The sequence below is a fragment of the Barbus barbus genome (genome assembly GCF_936440315.1).
Source record: "Barbus barbus genome assembly, chromosome: 50".
Taxonomy (NCBI): Eukaryota; Metazoa; Chordata; class Actinopteri; order Cypriniformes; family Cyprinidae; genus Barbus; species Barbus barbus.
The window spans coordinates 8821561-8848915 of NC_136728.1; the positions used below are offsets into that span (position 1 = coordinate 8821561).

Sequence of the window (27355 nt, forward strand, 5' to 3'; positions counted from 1 at the left end):
GTCAGTTAAGGGCGGGAGAACCCAAAGAGTGAACATCAGGAGATGAGTTTGAGCGCTGATAGTGCAGGGACCGCTTTAGAGACAGAGCAAAAAAAAAATGGTATTAGAGGGTCCGACACGTTTATGAGTCTTTGAGGTGCAGAGTGAACCGGACACATGGAGCGGGGCAGTAGAAGAGCCAGTGGCTCCATCAAACGGGGCTCCATCAAACGCTCAGCATCAGTCTCTCAGAAGGTAAGAGTGTCCACTGTTTTAGGGATGCATAGGGCCGTGACCTTGAATCTGATTCAGTGATCCAGAGGTGATAGAGATGAGTGAAAATATGTTCTTCTTTATGAGTGAAGTCAGGTGTTTGTGACATGATACTGAACCAGGTATTCACAGTAGGGTTACTGTAGTTAACCAAAACTATAACTTAAACTAAAACCATTAAAAACCATTTTCATTACCAAAAATAGAATAATCATTTACTGAAATAAAATAAAATATAAAAAACTTTAACTACTTTATTTCAACTAATTTTTGTTTAGTTTCTGTACTAAAATAACAAAAACTAAATAAACAACATCTGAAACGTAATAAAACATAGACATATTTAAAAAATAAAACGACAAAAAGCACACAATAAAATTACTATAACAAATGTTAAAATAAAATAAAATCTAACTCTAAATATTAACAAAAATGATATATTAGTGATACTAAAATTACATTGATTGACAGGTTTATGTCTCAGCTAAAGGGTTTCGTTTTTTGTCCAATCAGCTTTAAGAATGTGAAAGATTGGAGAAGATCTGACCAATCAACTTGGGCTACATATTCTTATAATTCTTTCCATAATGCACTTTTAATGCAAATTCAGTGCTGCTTGTTATTATTTCTTCACATGTTCTGTGCTTTTTAACTTAAGCTTCAACATTGTAAATATTATATTATATTATTATATTACACAACTGTTAAGCATTTTCAAACAGGGTTAACCTGACAGTAATACACAACACCGATTACTGTCAGACTTTCAAAATCATTCTTCACGTGAATTAAGATTATAATTTAATTTTAAAGCACAGCCACCACAAAATTAGATTTTAGCATTTCTTTTTACTTTGATCATTCTGATGTTAAATACTGATTTCATAACAAGATATAGTTTAATAGCTATGATATTGTTTTTGAAATCAAATCTTTGCATAGCTATGACAGGAAACGACGACATCTAACAATGCCTTGAAAAAAAAAAAAAAAACGTTAGTCTTAAAAAATAAAGCATATATATATAAACCCAAATAGGAAATAGGACAGTTATCGAATAGGCATTTGTCCTATTCTGTGTCCTAAGCTCCTGAAACAATGGTGTCTCATATTTTAGAGCAGCCAGTGTGTGTGTGTGTGTGTGTGTGTGTGTGTGTGTGTGTGAATGTGAATATTCAGATGTAACCCCGTTTGCAATCGTTAATTGTAATTGTAGTTAATAAGTAATTGTAATTTAATTACACGTTTTTTTCTCAGTAACTGCAACAGATTACAGTTACATTTATTTTTTAATTAAATTATGTAACAACGTTACATGTAACTAGTTACTATCCAACACTAATTATATTTTAGAAATAATGTAATATAATATAATAGCTCACATTGCATTTTTACTTATATTTACACCTTGTGTTGAAGTGTTTGGAAAAGGATAATGTGAAAAATTTATTTCTTCCCTCTTTAAAACTTGCTGATTATCTTTACAGTTGTAGCTTTAACAATGGCCACTGTTACAAATTGGAAAAACAAATTTAACTTGTTACAATGTTGCAAAACATGAAGTTAGAGATGTATTATATAAAACAGATTTGCATCTTTGATTTAAACCTCTTACTAATCCAACTCCTAATCGCAAGAGAAAGCAAAAGGGCAGTTCCAGCACAAGCAGTGCAACTTTCTCCAGCAGCAGCAGAATGAGCAGCACCTGTGTGGTTTGATGCTCCTCCGCTGCCTCTAATCCCCCATAATGCCCAGTATGAGCACCAGCAACTGGGCACGATTAGGCACTTTACCTCCCTACTTTCACATGTCTGCTTTCATGTGATTAAGACTGAAAATATAGCTTTCTGAACTGCCCAAGGAATCAAATATATCTTTACAATGGTAGCCTCTCGCCAGTGTCGAGCGTCACACTTTCTAATGTAATACATGTAGGAATTGTCAAAGTAAGCAAGTTTACTCAGTATTTTCCAGTAGTGGGTAAAGAGGTCAGAATGCAAAAATCCAGTTCCTGTGAAGATTAGCAAACCTTAGAAATGAGTGATTAGTGAATAAATGCAATCATAAGTAATGCCTTTATTATTTTCTGTACAGTAAAAACAGGCTTTTTCTTGAAACAAAATTGAGGGATGTGTGTCCAGTCTGAGTAAATGAGGAAAGAAGGATATGATTATTACTAAAGCACTTCCTTTGACATTTGCATGCATCCTCCAAAATTTACAGTGATTTCTCTTTGTCTCTGCCCCTTCCCCCTCTCTCACAGACAGACAAAAACACTCTCACACAAACATAGTTGTCTAAAAATGTGTCTTATGACTAAGAAATCTCAAGGCTAATCAGTGACATGTTGGTCTCATGTGATGATGGCTAACTGGATTTTCAAACCCACAGAGACAATGAGTCTTTTTAGAGACGAGTAAGAGGGGGAAAACACTGTTTTAAAAAGCTTAAGTGTGCTAAACTTACCTAGAAGTCCACATGCCTATTGTCTCCAAACTTGGTATAACCTATATAAAACAATTTCTTTGCAAGTAAGATATTTCTCCCTCTCTTGTTAGTTGTTTATTATAGACAGATAGATAGCCAGACAGACAATTGGATAGATATATAGATAGAGAGACAGACAGACGATAGAAAGATAGATAGACAGACAGACAGATAGATAGATAGACAGACAGACAATTGGATAGATATATAGATAGACAATTGGATAGATAGATAGATAGATAGATAGATAGATAGATAGATAGATAGATAGATAGATAGATAGATAGATAGATAGATAGATAGATAGATAGATAGATAGAATTTTAAATATACATGAAGTGTTTTTACAAAGTTGAACTGTGAGCACAAATCAAATCCCACGCTGCTCAGTAGTTCTAAGGAATGGGTCACCGGACTGTTGCCCTCTCATGTGATCTTCAGTGTCTAGTTTTAGAGAGGCTCATACAATTCATGAAGTGTGCGAACAGACAATGCCATATCTAAATTTCAGTAAGTATGTATTTACTGTAATTACCACATCTTTGTGGGTTTTGATTTTTCAATGTGAAAATGCAGACTTATACAAAAACTGTGGGAAAGATTTGCATAAACATTTAATCTGATTTCCCCCTTTCAGCTCCCACAAATTGCAGCTGCAATCCTATTTATGAACAAATGCCTTTTTAGCTGAGCAACAACGTGTGAGATGTCTGACTATGTGGAAAGACTCAATAGTGTTGATTCTTGCCAGGTTTGCTATAGGCCTTGTTAATTTAAGCAAGAAAATCAGATTTTTCCTCCTAGAGAGCTTTTGTGCATTTTCCGAACAAAGCTGATGAGCTCTCAGCGGATTTGAGTTTTAATTGCTGTGGATAATGAGTTTAAACTAGCCGAAATAAGTGCGTCACACTGGCTGAACTACTGCAGTGGCAAGGGCCCTTTGTCTTCAAGAGCTTTAATTACCAGTTGTCCACATGCGTTTTGACGACAGCACCAAACTGCTCAAAGAGTGAGATGGTTGAGGAAAGAAACCATTGAAAAGCACTTTAAATCAATGATCTCACCATTTTCTTTTGACCCATAAAGGGCAAAATTGTACTTCATTTTGGGTGGAATCTCACCATGTTTTCAATGGCTGACCAAGCAGCCCTGCTGATTAATATATTTGAAACCAGCCCAATGTGGTTATATAGTTTCCATGCCTAATGCCAGTCTGGTCTGTTTTAACTTTTGAGGGCATTTTAAAGCTAGTCATGCTAACAGACCCAAGCAAACACCAGCTTGGACTGATTTACTGATTACTGTAACTACTGATAACTACTGGTCACTCAAACCCTCTTAAAATGATTTGTGAATATCTTCACAAATGTAACTTCTCGAATCAACTGATGAAACACCTACTGAGTAGAGTTCCTAACTTAAAGGCTTCTCTTCTTTTGTATAAAAGACTGTTAAAGTCAGTAGCGTCATCAATGCTTAGACGTGATTGTTAGTCCGTCAGAACCGTTTTCCCCCCACAACATGGTTGGTGAAAATAGAGATTAACAACAATTAGTATTGGATGACCTTGCCCCCAACTGGAGTCCTGTCATGTCTTAACTAGGCCTCTTTTCAAAAGAATGCCTGTGCCCAATTCTCTCAATTATGCAAATTGGGCTTGAAATCAAAGTGGTCGGAGGAGGGTGACATTTTCAAATGAAAAGCTTTGGTGAGTTCCCATTCCTGTCCGTTTCAAGATACAAACCTCTCTACATCAACTTGCGAGAAGTGTTTGAGGTAGAAAAGCCGTCTTTCAAGGTTTTCAGAGCTTAAGAAGTGTGTTTCACGGGGGTTGTGAAGCTATCAAAGTAGATTTGTTGCGCTTTGCTCCAGCGAGGGATGAAAATACCCTGTGGGCAAGGAGACAGGGGTCATGGGACTCCCAAAAGGATTACCTTGAACTGGAGTCATGGGACGTGCCCCGAACAAAGAGCCTGCTCACATGCTCATCATATGAACAGCCCCTCATAAAGTGATAAAGTTTCATGTCCAGTGGGATTCATTGGGCGCCAGCGCTCTGGGAAAGAGCACCCCTCGCCAGCGGAGCTCCAGGATGGATCACTGATGCTGAAAGTTTCTCTTTGGCACCTTCTTAATGTCGATTAGAGGCTCTACAGGTAGGACCCCTGCTAGCTAACACTGGGTGACTAGAAGGAACCCAGGCATCTGTGGTCTACTGATGTGATGATGGGGTAGGAATGATCAGGATTGGGATTTTTTCTTTTCTCGTTTCTCTTGACGCAACAACAATTTCCAGTTTCCAATAAAACATGGTCTTTGTTAAACAATGTATGATTATTTTAAAAAGTTTTTTTTTGTTTGTTTGTTTTTTTAAATAAGAGGTGACAAACTTTATAAACTATGAATTTATTGATTTATACTTATAATTGCGTAATGGAAAGCCATGATTTTGTGGGTTTCTAATGTGTTCTGTCTTTCTTATCTCTAATGTTCTGTGACTGATTTTTCGAGGGAGATTTGTCTCGAAAGCTTTCGTTTTAATTAGGGCTGAACCAATAACAAAAGCCCAGACAGATATTGCTTTGAACCAAAGGTTATTTTCGTCCAGTGCTGGAGCACAAAGCTGGCACGACAGAATCTTTTTCGAAAGCTAAAAATGTTGGTGGGTTTCCATGGAAATTTCTCAGAACAGAAAAAAGAGACAAATGGTCTGGAGCAGAGTTTGCACTCTAATTTGCTATGCACTAATAATTTCAGGCAAAACAGGCTACAGCCTGGATATGGTCAATGACTCTCTGGATGCTTTTGCATTCAACTCATATCTACACATCTTGAAGCAACAGTTACTTGCTTTGCAGTTTTAGTAGCTGACTATGGGAACTGTAAAAGGCCAGCATTATCTGTGTGCTAGTATATTCCTAAAAGCACACTTATCAGTGGTAATGGTGAACATATGCCTTGCACCAGAAGTCTCCATAGTTAATCACTTTAGACATTTGCCATCTACATATTTTCTCTTCCATGTGTTCTGTATATCTACAGCTTGTGCGTACTGTACCACTCATACTTTAGTAAGGATTATCATCGCAAAGAGGATTTGCTCTATTCACTCTGGGCAAACTCAAGGGACTAAAAGCAGTTCTTGCTGTAATTGATGTTACACATATATTAATATGGTTGAATGGTACATTGAATATATGTGTAATGTTGGAAGTTTGTGCTTGTATAACCAAACTACTATTTTATTTTATTTTATTTTATTGTAATCATTTGAATTAATTTTCATAATAATGTGAATTGTGAACTTTCTTCTGACTTATTTTTCCCTTTCTGCTTCTTTAGGCTGGAAAAGTAAATATTTTATTTTATTATTGTATTATGTCTTTTCTTGTCTGTTTCTTAGTGCCAGAAAGCTTGGATTGAGAAAACCTTTCACAAAAGAGAATGTATCCACATATTTCCAGCCAAGGACCCAACGCGGTGAGCTTTCCTATTTTGAACATTTTCAAAAGAACATGCAACTACATATAATGACACCATTGTGCGAGACAAATTACCTCTATGACTCATTCTGTTTTGAGGCTTTTTAGACTCTTATGTAATGAGGGGTGATGTGTGACATCATAAGCCCTTTCACAGATCACTGTGTGGGCATGTTTCAAGGCTGGATGTGAGGGGGGCAGTGTAGTTCAGTCCACCACACTTCCTGTGGTTGGAGGGATGCCAGGGTGTGCACTGATGCATGTACCCATTGAACACTGACTGCAGTTTAGACACAGCCCTGATAGGTGGTCTATGTGCATAGAAAAACAGGCAGTACCCTCAAACCAAATTATTTTCATTATGAAATGTCAGCTAATTGAGTTATGTAAGCAACATCCTGTTGCATGCAATAAAACAAACCTCCAGCATTACTTCTGCTGTGATTTTCCTCAGGTGCGCCTGTGGTTATCTACTGACTCAGCACACGGCCGTCACCAACAAGCCCTCCGAAGAGAACCAGCTTGTGCAGGTCAACCCTCCTCAGGAGAAATGGTCGGTGGTCAGACATACCCAGAACGTCCCCACAGACGCCTATGGTACCATTGAATTTCAAGGAGGAGGATTTATCAACAAAGCCATGGTATTTTGAACATTATAACTAGTTATATTGTTATTGAACCTAGTATTTTGACGCAAAACCTGAATTTTATTTGATAACCACATGTAAGCGAAGAACTATAAAAATTTCTCAGTTAATTCCCTCTCGAGATTTGAAGTCTAAATACTCAAATTTAAGTACCATCTTAGCATAGTTCACGTAGTGAGGAAAAAACATATTACATTCAAGAACAACAGTTAAATCTGACACTAATCTTATAATTCAATGTCTCTTATAGTATATTCGGGTGTCATATGATACTAAGCCAGACAGCTTGCTGCATCTCATGGTGAAGGAATGGCAACTGGAGTTGCCCACGCTGCTTATATCAGTTCATGGTGGCCTCCAGAACTTTGACCTGCAGCCCAAACTCAAGCAAGTTTTTGGGAAAGGCCTGATCAAGGCTGTTGTGACCACCGGAGCATGGATCTTCACTGGTGGAGTCAGCACTGGTAGGTATTTTTTGAGTACAACAGGGATGGGCAACTCCGGTCCTGGAGGGCCACTCTCCTGCAAAGTTTAGCTCCATCTGCAGTCAAACATACCTGAAAAATCTAACCAAAATCTTCAGGATTACTATTAAGGTGTGTTTAATTGGGGATAGAGGTAAACTCTACAAGATAGTGGTCCTCCAGGACTGGAGTTGCTCATCCCTGGTCAACAAGTATGATTCCAATCCACATAGATCACTTGGATCCAACATTTGGATCCATATTCAATTTTATTTGGTATCAGATATAGTTAAGAAGGTTTCCTAATTTGTAATATATTACTTTCATAATGTAGGAGTGATCCGGCACGTTGGAGATGCTTTGAAGGATCACTCCTCTAAATCCAGAGGGAAGGTGTGTGCTATAGGCATCGCTCCATGGGGAATCCTGGAGAGCAAAGAGGATCTAATTGGAAAAGATGTAAGCACAAACTATCTGTGTATAATACAAAACATCATGGTGCTCATAAATTTATGAAAACATAATCGTATAAGGTGTTATGCTACATCATCTAACAGTTGAAGCTTCATAGTTGTCCACTGACATCTGCATTGTTATGTTGCTCTTCAGGTGAACAAACCATACCAGGCCATCTCCAATCCTCTGAGCAAACTTGCCGTTCTCAACAATAGCCATTCGCACTTCATACTATCTGATAACGGCACATGTGGGAAATACGGGGCAGAGGTCAAACTACGCAGGCAGTTGGAGAAACACATCTCCCTCCAGAAGATTAACACGCGTAAGTGCGGTAGCATCAGCAAATCTTATCTGATTTAGGTCTAATGTACCTCTGATCCTAAGAGGGCATATTTGAAAGCATGCTAAGGTTTTGAATTATGCGAGATATATCCTGATTATCTGTAATGGAGTTCATGGGGTCAGGGACCAGTGGAGATATGCTTTAGCCATTCTAGATTTGATCAAGGTTTTGGTGTCTGTGACCTGTGGGTTTCCCTTTGTCATCCTATGCCTGGAGCTCGTGATAAGGCAGGGACAGCAAAGGGAGGCTCAGCTGTCACCACTCACATCGTCATCTGGGATCAAACCTGGGAGAGTCAAATTAAAATGATTGTAATCCCCACTTCACTGACTTTTAAATACCTCTCCTTTTGTTAATCATAAAAGGGCTTTTTGATTTTTAATGTGCATGCAATTTCGAATAATTGAAAATAAGATTTACAGCGCAAAACACCCAAAAGGCTCAAACATTCAAGCTAATGTTTTGTAATAGTATTATATTGATATGTGCACAATCCCTGTACCTAGAAATTCAAAACATTTAGGTAAGTGAATTGCTTTTTTTTCCTGTGAATGCATGTTAGGACTGGGCCAGGGTGTACCGGTGGTATGTCTGATTGTGGAAGGGGGTCCCAATGTGATCTCGATTGTCCTGGAAAGCCTGCGCGAGGAACCACCTGTGCCTGTAGTGGTTTGTGATGGCAGTGGTCGAGCCTCTGACATTATTTCCTTCGCCCACAAATATTCTGAGGTTGAAGGGTGAGTATTAATAGTCATTATTACACAGATCTCTGGAGTAATTGATTCTAAATTATCTATCACAAAATTCTTTGTTCAAATGTTAAAACATTGATATAATTGAAAAATAATTAATTTGTTTACTTGAACCTTTTGTTTCCCCCTTGAAGGGGTCCAGATATCTCTGTAGGGGTTAATGTCTATAAATGACTAGCTAGATTCACATTATTCACATTCTAGTGTTGACCCATCTTTAATAGATGAATGACTGAGAATCAGTTGTCAAAACTATTCATTATCACAACTGTATTTTTTAGACTGGTAAACGACGATGCAAAAGAGCAACTGCTGGTCACCATCCAGAAAACCTTTAACTACAACAAAATGCAGTCAGGGCAAATTCTGCTCATGGTCATTGAATGCATGAAGAAGAGGGAGTTGGTAAGTATCTACAGTGATGCAAGATCATGTAACAGTTGTAGACCAACATCCATCAACACAAACCCACTCTCTGCTTAAACCAGCCTAAGATAGTCTTAGTGGGTCTCTCATTCTGAGACCAGCTAGACCAGACTAAACCAGCAAATCAACCAAGGCTGGTTTTAGATTATTTTTCAAATATACATATAAAAACAACTAAGAATAAAATATTTTCTGAATATTTTTTTAACTCTTTGTACAACCTTTCATCAATAAACATTTCCATTCATTATTCATTTTGCCATGTGTCTTTATTCATGTGTCTCTCTCATATATCCATCTGTATTTGCTCCCTAGTGTATTAACCTGTACAAAACATCACATCACATCCTTTCATATTAGGAGTAGTTATTTTGCTTCACATATGAGACCGTTGTGATTAAGAAGTGCTTTCAGACTTCATATGTTTGAACGGACTTCACAATCACTATATACTTGCCAATAGACTATACATCACCTATAGGATGACCCAGTGCACTCTGGGAGCTTGGTTAATGGTAATATTTGTGCCAGTGCAGCTTTAACGGAGGCTAAGTGATATGTTAAGTATTTAGTAATACTGCCTCAGGACAGGAGATAATCTGTAGCTCTGTACATCTGGACAAGGATCAGTGTAGTGCCACCTGTTCTTGCCGACCCGCTATGTTCATTCACCCTGTTCCTGAATATGAGCAGATGGGGGGGAAGGAGGGTGGATCCATTTCTCTCTAATCCACACTGAACATCTCCTCCGCTTATTTCAGTGACATCACATCTCAATGTCTGGCATTAGATATGGTAATGGCCTTCCACAACAGTGTTTTTACATTAAATGCCAATGCCAATGTATGTTAAGAGCTCAAAAGTCCACATACGTACATCATTTCCATTATATGGATACTAGATACGCAAATATATAACTTTCAAGCCTACTATTAAACATGAATTGATAGCTTCACAGATGCTATTATGAAAGCAAGCATGCTAGTGTTTCCCTAAGCCATCTGTGTCCAAATGTTTTTTTTGTTTGTTTTTTTACCAAGATATTAAACATGAAATGAACTAGCATTCATTCTCAAAATATTATAAATAGTTCATTTTAAGATGTCATACCTCCCATTGCATACTAATCTAAAAGCCCAGACTCTACCATAAGTCTCTCATTAGCAATGCATGCTAACACTCAGGAATGTCTTGGAACAGGGCCACTAGTCCATGCCAACTTGATTACATTTAAGATTAACATACATGTGACTACAACTTTGAGGTAATTGCATTTGATACTAGACATCCTAAACAAGGAAAGCAGTATTACTTAATTTGAGAGGAGAAAAATGCTAATAAAATTAAGCAAAGCATTCATCCTAAAAACACATTTTCCATTATTTCCACCAGTAATTCATTCATCATCCTCACCCAAAATAAATGTATGTATATTGAAGTTTTGCTGCCCTGTCTAACTTGGTATATGTAGATAACAGTGTTTCGAATGGGCGCTGAGGGACAAGACGACATTGAAATGGCTATCCTCACTGCGTTACTGAAAGGTATTGTGAATATGGAGACCTTCAGAAATACCACAGATTTGGTTCATGGTTAGAAATTAACTATAATGTGTGTTCGTTGTAATTCAGGAACAAACGCATCAGCTCCAGATCAGCTGAGCTTGGCTCTGGCTTGGAATAGAGTGGATATAGCACGCAACCAAATCTTTGTGTATGGACACAATCTACCGGTATGTGAAATAAACTATATCCAAGAAATAAGAAAATATTTATTTCACAGAGGCTTTCTTAAGTTAAAATGTTTGTTTTCATAGCCTGCAAGCGCACTCGCTGCCATCTCCACCAGCGCAGCACCATCTCAGGATAAGCAGAAAAGAGGAACTCAACGTATCAAAGGAAAGGCAAGAGGAAAAAAAGGCAAAGGAGGTAAAGCCAAACCAGTACAACCAGAGGAAACTGACCCAAGAAAGATAGAACTACTGAACTGGGTAAGACAGTGCAACTCTTTTGCTTAGATTTCCCCTAAATATCGCATATAATGCATCTCATAAATGTATAATTCATTTGTATATGAAGTCTTACTGGTATTCCTAAAGTGGTTCCTAAAAACTTGCGTAAAAGATTCATCAGCCTGATTTTATCCAACAACTCCAGAGTTTTTGAGTCTTTGATACCAATTAATAAAAAAAAACAGCTCATAAGTGTCATTTGATTATAAATCAGACTTTAGTGTTTGTGTTGTAGGTTTTTGATTCCCTGAACAGATGTGTCTCAAGAATCATTTGTTTATGAATCGAATTATACCATCCTTGCAGCGTGCTTATTATTTTGTGGCATACGGCCTGTAGTAGTACCAGTTAAGTGAAACATAGGAAAGATGGTTTATAGTCCATCTTTTCCTAAATTCACAACTGGATAATCTAGATAATTAATGCAACATATATGAAGTACTTATCTTTAAGTTTAGGGTTTCAGCAAACTAAGCATTTCCTAACTTCCTGCTCACTGTCGCCCTCTTCAGGTGAACTCCCTCGAGCAGGCCATGATGGACGCTTTGGTTCTGGACAGAGTGGATTTTGTCAAGCTCCTGCTAGAAAACGGTGTAAACATTCACCATTTTCTGACCATCCCTCGATTAGAGGAGTTATACAACACTGTAAGCACTGTAACCATTATCATTTTTGGAGCTTATCACAAAGGAAGTACAATAGAGCATGAGAGCAATTCATTAATCCACAGAAAAAAGACAGGCCCTGCTGTCATATTTTTTTATATTTCTCGTAATTCTATTACTCAATCATACGCAGTCTGTGTTATTTTGTGTTTATCAGAAACTTGGCCCTGCCAACACTCTACATATTGTCGTGAGAGATGTTAAAAAGGTAAAGCTGTCTGACTTGAATTCTGGTTAATTCAATTTCACTGCTGACGTTTTCTGAAGAATATATAAAAATATAATTTTATGCATTGCATGTATTTCATAAAACTTAACTTGACAAACATTTCAGGAGAAATAACTTTTGTTCTTTTGATTTCAGGGGAATCTCCCACCGGATTACCAAATCACATTGATCGACATTGGACTGGTGGTAGAGTACCTGATGGGTGGAGCCTATCGCTGTAACTACACAAGGAAAAACTTTCGAGCTCTTTATAACAATCTTTATGGACTAAAGAGGGTAAAACATAGAGATTACTCAAATTACTAAATGTTTTAAGTATGCACAAATAGTCTAAGTAATCTAATGTCCCTTTATTTCCAGCCTAAAGCCCTAAAGCTGCTTGGAATGGAGGTACACATCAAATTTGAACTTCTTTAAATTACATTCTAAGATCATCCAATATCTCTATTAATATAAATATCCTGTTTACCTCATTAGGATGATGAGCCCAGGACAAAAGGCAAGAAAAAGCAAAAGAAGAAGAAAGAAGAAGAGGAGGACATTGATGTGGATGACCCAGAGGTCTGCCGCTTCCATTATCCCTTTCACGAGCTGATGGTCTGGGCAGTGCTGATGAAAAGGCAGAAGATGTCTCTGTTCCTGTGGCAGAGGGGCGAGGAGGGTATGGCTAAAGCTCTGGTGGCCTGTAAGCTCCTCAAAGCCATGGCTCATGAGTCGTCTCAGAGTGAGATGGTGGACGACATATCCCAGGATCTCGATAACAACTCCAAGTAAGTGAATGTAAAATCCCTTTCAGGTCTGGCTCACTAATATGCTGGTATGAATGTACAACCTATGAGGGGGGAAAGGCAAAATGCTAAAATGGCATGCTAAGTTAAATGCTAAGTGTTTTTTTCTGAATTGTTTTACAGTGTTAAATCAAAACAGTTGGTTTTATTACTTAACTATGGCAAAAATCTATTTCTACACTGTAAAATTACTCTTCTGGTAATTTTAGGGAGTTTGGAACTTTGGCCTATGAGTTGTTGGATCAGTCCTACAAACATGATGAGCAGCTAGCCATGAAACTGTTGACTTATGAGTTAAAGAACTGGAGTAACTCTACCTGTCTGAAGTTGGCAGTGGCTGCCAAGCACAGAGACTTCATAGCCCATACCTGCAGCCAGATGCTCCTCACTGACATGTGGATGGGCAGCCTAAGGATGGGTAAAAACCCTGGACTGAAGGTGAGGCAATTTCTTTTGATATTTCCAGGGTTCCTGGAAGCCCTTTAATTAAAATGATCTTAAATTGGAGCAGGAAATCTTATATTTCATAAAGTCATTGCATTAAGTGTTACATGTACTGCAACAAATTAACATCTTCCTGATTATTTTTTGTCTTGTTTTCCCATTCAAATATCTAGATAATTTGTTGTAAGTTGTTTCTTAATTGCGATTTGCCTTTTTCTTCTGTTACTGCAAACTCCAGGTTATACTCAGCCTCATTTTCCCACCTTTTATCCTGCTGTTGGATTTCCGTCTGGGTGATGACGTGTCTCATCAAGTCACTGCAAATAGTGAGGACAGGAAGACCAAGGATGAGGATAAGTCAGGCAGGGTAAAAACTGCACCACTCCTTCTATTTAAACAAACCACTCCTTTATTAGATCAGTGTAGCGTACATAACTGAAAGCTCTTGACCTGGCATAATATGAGCTTAATCCATCAGTAAACACAGGTCTTGCGTGACACATCCACACATGATGTAGCTAGAAAGTGGAAGGATTAAATAATAGAAAGCATATGTAGTTTGCAGATACTCTATAATTTTACAGTCTATAAAAACTCAGTATTTATGGTTAGTCCTGTGGGGAAAAACAGTACGGGAACTCTAGCGCAGAGGTTAATGTTGCATCAAACGGCTTCTTAATCTTATGTTTGGTCTGGTTAAAACAAATCCAGGATTTTTGGGTGATTTAGATTTTAGAGAGGATGTTGTTTCTATGAATTCTGCCTGTTGTATAACCACCTCATGTACATCTAGGATGCCAATGCAGATACAGCCTCTAAGAAAGGAGATGAGGAGGAAGGTCATAAGAAAATGAGACGGATTCCTATTGGAACGAAGATCTATGAGTTCTACAATGCCCCTTTCACCAAATTTTGGTTCAATACTGTGAGTAAAAAATTAATCCGTCCATCCATTTTCCAAACTGTTTGTCTATGGCAGCATCTTGGGCCATAGGCAGGGAAATACTCTGAAAGGATTGAGTAGAATATATTATAGAATATTTTATTTTAATATAATATTATTAAAACAATAATCCAAAATCGGTTTGCATTGGACAGATTTCCTACCTTGGCTATCTCATGCTGTACAATTATATAGTACTGGTGAAGATGGAGCGTTGGCCATGCTTACAAGAGTGGATCGTCATTTCATACATCATCACTTTGGGGTTGGAGAAAGTCAGACAGGTAAAGATACAAATCTCTCCTTAAAACACCACTGCAGCCACATCTCTAGAAATAGATGCAAAAACAGTGCAATCAACCCAAACCCAATAACAAAGAATCCACTTGTAGCCTATATCTGGTACTATGTCCTCCAGATTTTGATGTCAGAACCAGGCAAGCTCAGGCAAAAGATAAACGTATGGTTGGAAGAGTACTGGAACATCACAGACCTGGCAGCCATATCGACCTTCTTGCTTGGGCTACTACTTAGGCTGCAAAGTGAACCTTACATGGGCTACGGCCGTGTGATCTACTGTGTGGACATTATCTTCTGGTATATCCGCGTACTGGACATATTTGGAGTCAACAAGTACCTAGGACCCTACGTCATGATGATTGGGAAAATGGTAATGCAATTCATTTTATTAAATCTGTTATACTTTTAGACCTTGTACACTTGATTGTCAACTATATGGACTTTTTGACTTCAATAAGCTGCCACCTGTCTTGCAGATGATTGACATGCTGTACTTTGTGGTGATCATGTTGGTGGTCCTGATGAGTTTCGGTGTGGCACGGCAGGCTATCCTCCACCCAGACGAGGAACCCACATGGCGCTTGGCTCGCAACATCTTCTACATGCCTTATTGGATGATCTATGGAGAGGTGTTTGCAGATTCGATAGACCGTAAGACTAGAATTTATAGTAAGATTTTATTTCCTGCCTCCAGGGTAGATTGATGACCTTTAACAGTCTGATCCACCTTCCTAACACCTCACTAATATCTCCATCACCTTTGTGATCCTGCTGTTTGTTGCTGCTTCCCCTATAACATCTTGCCTAGTGCCTTTCTTGTTGTGTTAGGAACCTTTTGAGAATTCAGTCTTGTAACTTTCAAACTTGGAGATATAACATTTGTTGTCAAATTGTGGTTATTTCAGTATTTCAGGCTGTTTGCTATTATGCTGCCGTACACATCACAGCAGTTTCTAGTTGATTATCCTGCCTGTCTGTTGATTAAGATGTTGGATTTGATTCATTCTTGTTGCATACTTTGTTCTTGTTTCTGGTTTCCACTTGCACTAATTGACTGTTCGTGTCTATTCTGCTCTTCTGGAATGTGCTCAAGTTTACGCAATGGAAATAAACCGTAAGCAAAACTATTTGACAATGATAAACACTGTTTTCATGAAAAATAACCATACTAATGGTATAACGGCATTGGAATTGTTGTGAATGGTGAACAGATTGATTGTTGGTGCTATAATATAACAAGAAAGCTTTTTTAAACAGCCCCCTGTGGAGAAAACTTATATGATGAGGATGGGAAAAAGCTTCCACCCTGCATCCCTGGAGCCTGGCTGACACCGGCCATCATGGCCTGTTATTTGTTAGTGGCCAACATCCTGCTTGTGAATTTGCTCATTGCTGTGTTCAAGTAAGAATGCTACCATTTCATAGTTTTGATGACCTGTTTCACTTGTAGCATGTAAAAGCCAAACAATTTTTGGCTGTTGGTCTTTACAAAAATGTCTTCATTGGTGTATATCTAGTAACAGTTCAGTGGTGTTGATTCACTGCTATGTATTTTCTGTCATTAAAGCAACACGTTCTTTGAGGTCAAGTCCATTTCGAACCAGGTGTGGAAGTTTCAGAGATATCAGCTCATCATGACCTTCCATGACAGGCCTGTGCTGCCTCCACCAATGATTATCTTTAGCCACCTCTACATCCTATTTCGCAAACTCTGCTGTCGCTGTAGCAAGAAAAAGGAGGGAGAACTGGATGAAAAGGATAAAGGATTAAGTGAGTTTCATAAAATAATTAGACCAAATTATAAATTATTAAGATGCAGGTGTTCAAGCGAGTAATAAACAACCATGAGATAAATATTTGCTTGTATTCTATGTCTTTTCCTCATAAAGAGCTTATTCTTACCCCGGATGAGCTGAAGATGCTGTATGAGTTTGAGGAGCAATGTGTGGAGGAATATTTCAGGGAGAAAGAAGATGAGCAACAGTCCTCAAATGATGAGCGTATCAGGGTTACAAATGAAAGGTAATTTAAGTACAGAAATACAGGTAAATCTCTTAAATTCCAGTATGCAAACTTCTTATCTATTCAATCATCAAATTTACATAATCTTCTTGTTCATGTTCAGGGTGGAGAACATGTCCATGCGCCTTGAGGAGGTGAATGAGAGGGAGAACACAATGAAGGCCTCCCTTCAGACAGTGGACCTTCGTTTGTCCCAGCTGGAAGATATTAATGGCCGAATGGTGAATGCCTTGGAAAGACTGGTGGGAATCGACCATTCTGAACTCACCCGGACACGCTCATCGGCCTCCTCTATTTGCGACCCCTCCTCTCTCCAACGTCACAGTAGCATCAACAGTGCTGATGGGTACAGCCTGTACCGCTATTACCTGGGTGTTGATGACCGTCCACCTGAGGAGAAAGAGGCAGAACTGAGTAAAACAATAAGCACTACAAACCTCAACACAAAGGAATATGGCCAGAATCTAGAGGTGGATATTCCAGGGGTAAAAAGACGCCTTGGCTCGTGTGTGGACATCCGAATCTTCCCTTGTGAGGGTGTTGAGGTTGAAGGGACAAAGCCAGAATCACCAAAATCTACAGTTCCTGACAACCAGACTTCTTCAGATAGAGCCACACTGAAAGAAGCCTTGATGATGGAGAGAGCAAAACTGCAGGCGACTACCTCCTACCCTCTAGAAAAGGTGAAAGCTTTTAAATACTATCCCGGAGAAATACAAAGCACATCCCCGTCCACTGTACGAAGGTGTTGGAGCACAATCTCATTTGATCAAGCAAGTGGAAGGGAACCAAATCAAGAAGGAGAAAAAATTGGTGAGTCTCCAGGTACAAGACGTTGGAGTGCTGGCTATGAGTATAAGGTACACCCTAGTCTTTTTGGTCAGATGCCAAAGGTGTCCATGGTAAGACCCTTGGTAGAGCAGATTGACCAGTTTAGCAACAGTTTCAAGGTAGAGCAACATTCTGACCAGCCTGAGCAACAAATGCTGAGAGTTTCTTCTAGACACAGTATAGATGAGATGGTAATGCAAGACGGGGAGAAGACAATGGACAGTTCAGGTGGATCAGTGAATCATGAACGACGTCAGTCAATTATTGAAGATGGGATAAGAAAGGATGAAGAGCTACACTCAGTGGGGACGACTGGAAGACAGGCATCGCTTGATGTATATCAGGAAGAAGGGAGTGACAATGTGGACAAATGCCTGAAAGATAGTGAGCAGGAAAAGACAAAGCAACCAGATGATCCTGAAGGAGGTCTTGTAAAGGAGGAAATTTCAGAGAAGCAAGACGGAGAGCAAACAGAGATGCCAACATGTGAAGGTCCCTTTGATTCTGAAGCCCAAGCTGATGGTAGCCATCTGCTTCTGCCAGAAGACACAATGTTCCTCCCTGGAAGATCTAAAAGCTTCTCCACAAAACCTTGCAAGTCCTTAGGAAACAGCTTGAAAAGAGCCCACGGATCTGAAAGAGACCTTGCTGGAACATTTGGGGACTCTCCTGATGATCCAGGTAAACCAGCACAGAAGACAATAGACGATGCACCATCAAACGAACTGCAACCAGACACCCCAGAGTGAGTCCAATAAGAACAGAAATTCAACAGACAAGAATCACACACATATTAAATTCTGTATATCCACCTATAACACTATATACTTACATTAACAGTATGCACTCAGGTGTCATGATCAAGTTAACGGAGTAGCAAATCTCTGAAGCCATACTATCAACTATCCATTATTTGTGTGCTTGCACTTAAAGTATTTCCATCATTATATGTATTTAAGGTACAGTATGTATCCCTGCTCACTGCTCTGATCTTCATTATGTAATTTATGTATTATGGTTTAGATGATTTTGACTAGTAAAATGACAGTATTATGACAATTTATGTGCTACAAAGTAAGGCTATGCAAACTGAACTAGTCAGAAAACAAAATGAGTCTACCTCAATGCAAAATGTTTGGAGTTAGCATGTTGTATGAGTGTTGCATTCTGTTTGTTGTGGGAATAAGACTGTGTAATAGCACCATCTCCTGTTGTGGATGATGAACTGCTCGAAAAATGAAGACAACTTTAGATGAGAAAAAATAAGCTGAAGACAGGTTTATACAGAATTTACTTCGGTTATATGTAGTATAAAAGTCTATAATTAATAAAACCACACTTCAAATTCTTGTTCACATTTTCTTTGTTAAGATTTCAACATTTAAATAAGCATACTGTAGCTTTTCAGGAAACAGGTCGCATAAGAGTCAATTAACACGTCATATCTTAAAAATTTGGTCATACATTCACAAATATTAAAGAAAATACATGCATAACAATGGTCCCATCTGAATATCAGTGGTCATGATATATGCTACATTTGTCAAAGTGAAATGACGATCACCAAAAATTTCTTTCGAAGATTCAAACTCAGATTAATGGATCCAGTTCCAAGGCATTAAGGTCACCAATATCAGCACATAGTCGGGAAGAGAGGATTCCCCAATGGGGATGTTTTATTGCTGTAATCTGTACTACTTCTTCTGACACAACTATCTTTGAACAGGAGAACAAAATGCCTCACACGTTTGAAAGCAAGAGTGCTGATTTAACCAGTTGCATTCCTTGACTAAAACAACTACACATAATCACAGTACAAGCCAAAAAAAAAAAACAACAACAACAACGAATAATACAATTTTTTGGCAACTGTATGTTTCTTTTAAGAGCCTATGGTGAGATATATGTAAACGGTAAATAAAGATTGTTTGTACATTGAATATATAACCTTATGTACTGGATGTTATTGTTCATAAAAATGAAAAAGATCTAAAATGAGAAATATCAAGCTGGAATTGTTTTTTTAAAAGCTCAGTTTTCGTTAATGAATTTTCATAAACATGCATTAGTGGTTTTCCCGTTTAGCAAAATAGAAAACATACTGTAGCATTGACACAAAGATCCTAGTCTCTATACTTCAGTTCACATGACCAAGCAGCCTGTTTTCAAATTAAAACATTAATTTAAATGCTAATTAAATAGTTAATGATCATTTTCATATTCAAAAAATGTGACAAATTTTTCACAAATCAGTGCTAGGCTGAATTCGAATATAAACCCTATATTTTATCATCCTAAAGCTAAGGATCTACAGTACAACACAGGCACAATTTCTCAGGTTTATCTGTGTCAGACACACACTATAGGTGACTGTGATTTTGCCAAGTAAGACGTGTTCCCTTTGATACCTGACCTGAAGATGTTCCTTCACTCATTTTGCTCTACAGCCATCATGTTCTATCTTTGTAACCTTCCTGCAGATGGATTGATGTCCGTCTGTGCTTTACATGGACGTGCCTGTGAGGAGAGTTCACTGCAAACACATATAAAGTGCTTTTAACTCACTAGCGTCCCAAAAATTGCCTTTCACATATTTTCTCTATTAATTTTTTTGACCCAGTGCAAGAACACAGTGTATATACTGTATAAAAGACACCCAGGAACATATTACATCAAGACAGACTCACTGACTAATTCGGAAATACTGTACATGATACATCTAAGCCTTCAGCAGCAAATGTTTTAAGACAGCATGTGCTGTGTCCATATAGAATATTTTACAATAACATATCAAAAAAAAAAAATTGTATTTGATCCATTAACTTTTGACACAATCATCACGATTATCACCACACAACAAAGGAAACGTTTCCCATTGTGACTCTACCACCGAGTGAACTGACTAAATCTCTCAAAGCTGCATCATTCCTCTGTTCCATCTGGACTTTAAGGGCTTGGAAAGACGAACCTTCATCTGTTCTTGAGCCTGATAGTCCAGCTCTTTGCAGGGGCTTGTGTGATATGTTATACCAGCAGAGCATTTCTGGCTGCCGCAGACACACAGCGAGTGAACATACTGTATAGACTCGCTGTAAAAGCGTTACAGCAGAGCACACTTAAAGATGCTGTGCTTTTTAGAGCGCTTCTCTGAAATCTTCACCGGCCCTCCGCTATCTGCTTGACCACCATCATTCTAGTCAATAGAAAGATAGAAACATTTTAATTTTGCTCTGTTAAACATATTTTAATATATATATTATTATTTTTTTTTACATATTTTATATATACAGTGCCCTTCAAAAGTATTGGAACAGTAAAGACAAAATTGCTCTGTTGGCTGTGGAGTCAAGACATTTACAAATATGATTAAAAGATGGATATGAGACAAAACTACAGAATGTCACATTTTATTATTAGCCGTTTCAACACGTTTTACCAAATAAAAAGAACAGCGCTTTTAGAGTTCATCTCACTCATTGATGTGAGCATAAGTATTGGGACAGTTGAACATAAGGCAGATATAAAAGATTAAAAGCTATTATTTATTTGCAGATCCCTTGCGCACAATCACAGCAGTGAGTCTGTGACCCATAGACATCACCAGACTCTTGGTCTCATCCTTTCAAATACTTTTCCCAGCCTTTAATGCAGGCAATCCCAATTGTTGCTTGTTTTGGGGAGTTTCTGCCTTTACTCTCCTCTTCAGCTGGTGAAATTCATGTTCATTTGGATTTAAATCTGGAGATTGACTTGGGCAATCTAAGACTTTCCATTTCTTTGCCCTTATAAATTCCTTGACTGAACTGGCAGGGTGTTTTGGGTCATTGTTCTGATGCAATATGAAGCACTTCCCAATGAATCTGGTGGCATTTTCTTGAATATTGGTAGGCAAGATGGTTTTGTACGCTTCCAAATTCATTCTGCTACTGTCATCATACATTTAAGTCATCAGTAAAGTTGAGAGGGCCTGTTCCAGAGGCAGCCATACATGCCCATGCCATGACACCACCTCCACCATGCTTTACAGATGAGGCTGTATGCTTGGGATCATTTGCAGTTCCCTTTATTTCTCCACATTTTTGCTTTCCCATCACTTAGATAAAGGTTCATCTTTGTCTCATCGGTCCATAAACACAGTTCCAAAACTATTCTGGCTTTGTGCTTTTTTGCAAACTCTAATCTTACCTTTCTATTTTTGGTGCTGGTCAGAGGTTTGCATCTTGCTGTGTAGCATCTGTAATTCTGTGCCAAAGTCTCCTGAGGACAGTAGATTGTCAGAGCGTCACCCCAGCTTTCTGGAAGTGGAATCTTTTATGGTTCATTTTCACAGCTGTTATGATTTGTCTGCCATCAACTATTGTTGTTTTCTCAGCTGATCAGGTAGTTGTTGGTTGCTGGTGTCGCTGGTGGTTTCCAAACTCTTGATTTCTCCATGCCCTTTGTTTTTGCTGTAACTCTAATTGACTTCCTCTTTTCTTTTAGCATCCATATTGCTTGCTTTTCTCTCAAAGTCAGCTCCCTCATCTTCATCCTGGTTTGTGTGTGTCATCATCGAATGCAAGATTCAGAATGCAGAAGTAATGGATATAACTGATACGACACATTCCCTGCTTTTAATATCTGAAGAATTAATGCAACAGGACACAGCTGATCACTTAGAAAGACCTGTGAGGCAACTGTCCCAATACTTATGCTCACATCAGATAGAGGGATGAAACTCTAAAAGTGCTGAACTTCTTAGCTGGTAAAAAATCTGTTGAATCACCCAATAATAAAATGTGACATTCTGTAGATTTGTCTCATATTCATCTTTTAATCATATTTGTAAATGTCTTGACTCCACAGCCAACAGAGCAATTTTGTCTTTACTGTTCCAATACTTTTGGAGGGCACTATATATATATATATATATATATATATATATATATATATATATATATATATATATATATATATATATATATATCAAATAGCGAATGTGAGTAATAAAATCAGAATTGCAAGAAATTAAGTCAGAATTATAAGATACAAACTCACAATTTTGACCTTTTATCTCACAATTGCGAGCTATAAAGTCCAGTTCTGAGGGAAAAAGACTGGTGTTTTCTCAGAATTGCGAGTTTATGTCTCAACTCAATATGTTGAGTTGAGACAATACAGAGTTTATGTCTGTAACTCAAAATTTCGAGCTATAAAGTCAGAACTGCTTTGTTAAACTTTTTTTTTTCAATTATATAAACTCGCAGTTGTGAGTAATAAAGTCAGAATTGTTAGATATAAACTAGCAATTACAAGTTATAAAGTCAGAATTACGGGATATAAACTGGAAATTCAGATATTTTTTATCAGAATTGTGTGATATAAACTCACAATTGCAAGTAATAAAGTCAAAATTGCGAGAAATTATGTCAATTCTAAGATATAAAATCGCAATTCTGATTTTTCTCAGAATTGTGATATTAACTCGCAATTACGAATTATAAAGTCAGAATTGTGAGATATAAACTGTGAGATGTAATACTTTTTTCTTAGAATTGCAGGTTTATATCTTACTATTGTGACTTTTTCTTTAGACATAATGTAAGAACTGAGATATAAACTTGCAATTCTGAGGGAAAAAAAGTCAGAATTGTCAGATAAAAATCACAGTTACCTTTTTAGATTTTTTATTTAGCAGCAGAAATCGGCATCCATAGTAATCAAACTAAGTGCAATTCTAAACTAAAAGCAGTTATAAAATAATGTCTGTTTTTTTTTCGTTTTGTTTTTTTACCCACAGTAGTGATCATTCTAAAACGTGATTTATTGTAATAATGATTCATGACACATATTTTTTTTTTCTTAATCATCTGTACAAATCATTTTAACACAAATTATGATAAATTATATATAGTTAAATACTGTTTTTTCTTTTTTTTTGCCAGTTTTACAAAAAAACTTCAAAAAACACTCACCATTTTTCTGCTAAGTCGAGCCATAATGTCTCTGGCAAGGGTGAAAAAGGCCTCTTCGACATTTAGGCTGGTTTTTGCACTTGTTTCCAAAAACTTGATCCCGTAATCAATTGCCAACTGGACAAAAAGTAAAAAAATTACAACACGGTTATAAACAAAAAACCAAACAAAAAAAAACCTACTAGATAAAACATTGAATTAAAAAAAACTAAATATATCATTAAAATTCGATCCAGTATCAATCGTAATACAAGAATGACATTTATGAATTTTATTTGTTCTCCTTATTTTAAATATTATTAGAATTATTTTATATTATTCTTTTTAAATTTGTTATTATTTGTATGGAAAACTATAGGTTTGTAAGACGTGAGAGGCCTCACTTTCTCTCCTCTCTCTTTGGACACCTGTCTCCTGTCGTTCATGTCACATTTGTTTCCAAGGATCATCTTCTCTACATCAGATGATGCATGCTGAAATGAGTAATTGAGAAGTTCAGCACTTCAAGTTACAGTCAAAAGAAATCAAATCCTCTAACAAATGTATTAAATCCACAAATAATATTTGATATAACTTTACAGAGTGGGTAACAAGCCTATTATACAATGGCCCCTAATATGATTGTACAGCAGTGTATTAACCAATCAGAAACCAGGACCGAATCTGTTTTATAATCTAAATTATAACAATACACAAATCAATATGTGAACACATTTCTCTTCAGTGTTACCTCCTCAATATTGCGTATCCAGTTTTTAATGTTCTCAAATGACTTCTCACTGGTGATGTCATATACCAACATAATGCCCTGAAAACAAAGCAAGCAGAAATATGAAATATCCACCTTCAGTGATCCACACTTTCACATATACTGTATACACGAGTAGTAGCCAGTAGTGTTTTACCATAGCGCCTCTGTAGTACGCCGTGGTGATCGTCCTAAATCTTTCCTGTCCTGCTGTGTCCCTGTAAAACAATCAGACAGTCACACGCAAATACTATGCATCCTCGTTCCTTCCTTCCTTCCTTTGTCACCCTGCTCGGCCTCAACACTTCACATTCATTAACAGTGAATCCCACCCTGCTCTTTGCCAGGTTTTAATATAAACATCCTGTAGATAGAGGGAGAGGTACGGATGCACAGCCTGTCCGTGACACTATTATCTACACGTCTCATACTTCATTAGTCACCTAACTGGACAGGGTGCGTGAGCATTATGACTGTTAACAGGAAGACCAGCCACAATGTGTAATGTGATATCCTTCTTACTCAATCTTCACAGAACGATCAGGCTATTACAAGTTAGCAGTGGGCTAGCCATATGCTATATTAGCAGGTTAGTCAGTGTAGTCTAGTAACTTACGTATATGTAGGCTATCAGACTAAGCAGTTAAAGTATGCTAAGCTTTGGCTAGTGGCTAATTTTCTGAATTTGACTACATGACTATAGTTGTATGCTAAACTGGCAGGATAATGGGCTTGTGAAATGCTGTGATAGCAGGTTACTGGTATGCTAAGCTAGCAGTTTAATTGACGAGAGGAACACAAAGTTTGCCTGCTAACTGTTTAACTTGCAAGCTAAATGGAAATCAGAATGAGAAATTACTTATTTGACCATTTATAGTTATATATTAACCTATCATCTATTTGACATATTACTTAAAAGATTTTGAAAATGGATGTTTTAACCAGGTATCTGTTGTTTACGAGATATATCAGCATTGTAGGAGGCCAAAACCCTCCTTGGAGTGCTCTGAATGAAGTACAGAAATTAATTAGCATATAGCTAGCTCGTGATTAGCTACTTGCTTTTACTAATCACAGGCAAGTTGTAGTTGTAATTTAGATGGGGAAGACTGCACTTAATTGTACTAAATGTGCACTTATAGTATATTTAAAAACACGTATAATGTATACTGAAATAAAAAGTCACTTAAGTGAATTTAACACACTTTTAAAAGGTGTACTCTGTAATAAAGTCAAATTAGAAGGTGCACTTTAATGTACGTTTAGTTACGATCACGGATTTAATTATTATTTGTTATTATTACAGTCAAGTACTTGATTACAATGTACTTGACTGTATATTGGAATTATTTGATAGTGCATTTAGCTAGTACAAAGCTAATATATTTTAAATGTTAGTCACAGCTTTATTAAAAAGTGTAATTACAACTATGCTAGAGGTACCTTTTCTTCAACTTTTAGAAGCAGCACAATACCTTAAGCAACAAAACTCTGCCTATGTGCACAAACTTTTGTTCTCTATATTCAGAAAGTCTTTTTTAGATGTGAATAACACACCAACAGTTTACACGGCTTTAAATATCTCTGAAGATGACGTGTAAATGATGATATAACGGCACATATATAAAACAGGACTTAGCGCTGCATATTCATGACAAACAAACGGCTCACCATATCTGCAGCTTGATTCTCTTCCCATTCAGCTCAATAGTTCTGATTTTGAAATCAATTCCTGGCAACAGAGAAAAAGAGAAACATCGTCAGATCTTCAATGACTGGCACCACATGGAATCAATGGTACAATCAATCTTGCACTGCAGTGGTGAAGATATAATGAGTTGTTTCCAGTTCCTGGGGTTAAATTGCTCCTCTTGCCATTTTTTGCCCTGCTGGTTAGTGGAAAATTGCTTGTTTTTCTGTATTCCAGGTTGCCTCTGTGTGCCACGCCACAATAAACTCAACATTTTAGATTGCTTTGTATATATGACATCTCAAGCCTATTGATGGTGTTGAGAGATCATTGGTTTCCAATCAATAAATGAATCAAGATGGAGGATTTAAAGCTTATTTATGATGCAAAATGTGAAGATCTGGGCTGGTAAACAAAAGGTTCTTGTCTTAAGCACAAACCTCACTAAATTGTGTTAACATTTTGTTACCTCATGTCATTTTGTCCAAAAAATAAATTGTTAAATATTATTATTATTATATTATTATATTTAAACAAATCTTGTTTTTAAGGAGGTGTGGTCATATTAGCAATGTATTTCAGTTAAATTTTTCGGGCAAATAAAAGGTCCACCGATTGGCCTAACGCTTATGAAACACCAGCTACCTGGCATTTTTAAAAAGCCGTGTAAAAATATTTACTCCACGAACATGGAAAACAGCGATAATGGCGTTTACAAGTTGTCTGCAGCGTTATGTTCTTTTCTCAGACTCGATGATATGTAACAATGCAAGTTGTCACAGGAAATTGGGTCAGATTTCCATGCTCTTTCAATCTCGTAAATTGTCATTCCATCTCTGTTATCACAAAACCCACGACACACAACAAAAACAGCTCCATTAACCGGTTGTTGACGTTTGTAAATGCTGTGAATAAAGACATCACTGTCAGCTGCTTCAGAGATCCTGATGCCGGTGCGAATGCAACCAGGAAAACGGCCCAAGGAGGAAATTGGTTCTCTAGGAACCACCATGCTGGGTGCGTTTCCCAAAAGCAACTATGGTCACAAGTTACGTCGTTACCAATAGAGTTCAATGGGACTTGCCACCATAGTTAGCTAACAATGCTGGCTAGTTGAACTACAAGGTGTGAAAGCGCCTATTATCTCTCGTCATTAGCATAGCGATATATGAAGCACAGAACTCACTTTGACTTTAGTGGATGTGAGTTTTGACTGAGCAAAAAACACATTTTCTTCAGAAAACGTAAAAGAGATGTTTTGGTCAATGAAACATGGTTATTACATTTACATTCACTAATTCAGTAGATTCTTTTAGCTACAGCTACAATGAAGAGCATAAAGAGCCCTTTATCAAGCATTATATTAGTTATTTTCTTCAGAAAATGTTGTTTCAGTCACTAGCTATGTTTCCATCCAC

General features: G+C 37.5%; 2 protein-coding genes across 3 annotated transcripts in view; one reads left to right on the forward strand and one right to left on the reverse strand.

Moving 5' to 3' along the window:
* On the forward strand, positions 1–18885 carry LOC306868327 (transient receptor potential cation channel subfamily M member 1-like). The gene is made up of 26 exons (XM_079414431.1): positions 1–234; positions 6143–6219; positions 6676–6862; positions 7119–7332; positions 7667–7791; positions 7942–8113; positions 8697–8871; positions 9168–9291; positions 10784–10856; positions 10944–11044; positions 11129–11302; positions 11836–11970; positions 12146–12196; positions 12353–12493; positions 12578–12607; positions 12695–12987; positions 13215–13443; positions 13688–13816; positions 14243–14374; positions 14548–14676; positions 14811–15062; positions 15169–15361; positions 15950–16094; positions 16260–16462; positions 16582–16714; positions 16818–18885. The coding sequence occupies exons 1-26, from the start codon at positions 157–159 to the stop codon at positions 18292–18294; spliced, it is 5172 nt and encodes a 1723-aa protein (XP_079270557.1). The 5' UTR covers positions 1–156; the 3' UTR covers positions 18295–18885.
* The window catches only part of LOC306868328 (ras-related protein Rab-8B-like), an 11410-nt gene continuing 2854 nt past the window's right edge, over positions 18800–27355 (reverse strand). The window contains exons 2-8 of one of the 2 annotated variants that reach the window (XR_013784093.1): positions 25919–25979; positions 24405–24465; positions 24230–24307; positions 23883–23972; positions 23500–23616; positions 20514–20738; positions 18811–20078 (exon numbers count right to left, since the gene is read on the reverse strand). Coding sequence is in view for 1 of the 2 variants with exons in the window: in XM_079414432.1 (XP_079270558.1) it covers positions 20646–20738; positions 23500–23616; positions 23883–23972; positions 24230–24307; positions 24405–24465; positions 25919–25979 (500 nt within the window). In the remaining variant the exon portion in view is untranslated. Of the gene's footprint in view, positions 20739–23499; positions 23617–23882; positions 23973–24229; positions 24308–24404; positions 24466–25918; positions 25980–27355 lie in introns of both variants that reach the window. The other variant, XM_079414432.1, reaches the window with a different exon arrangement.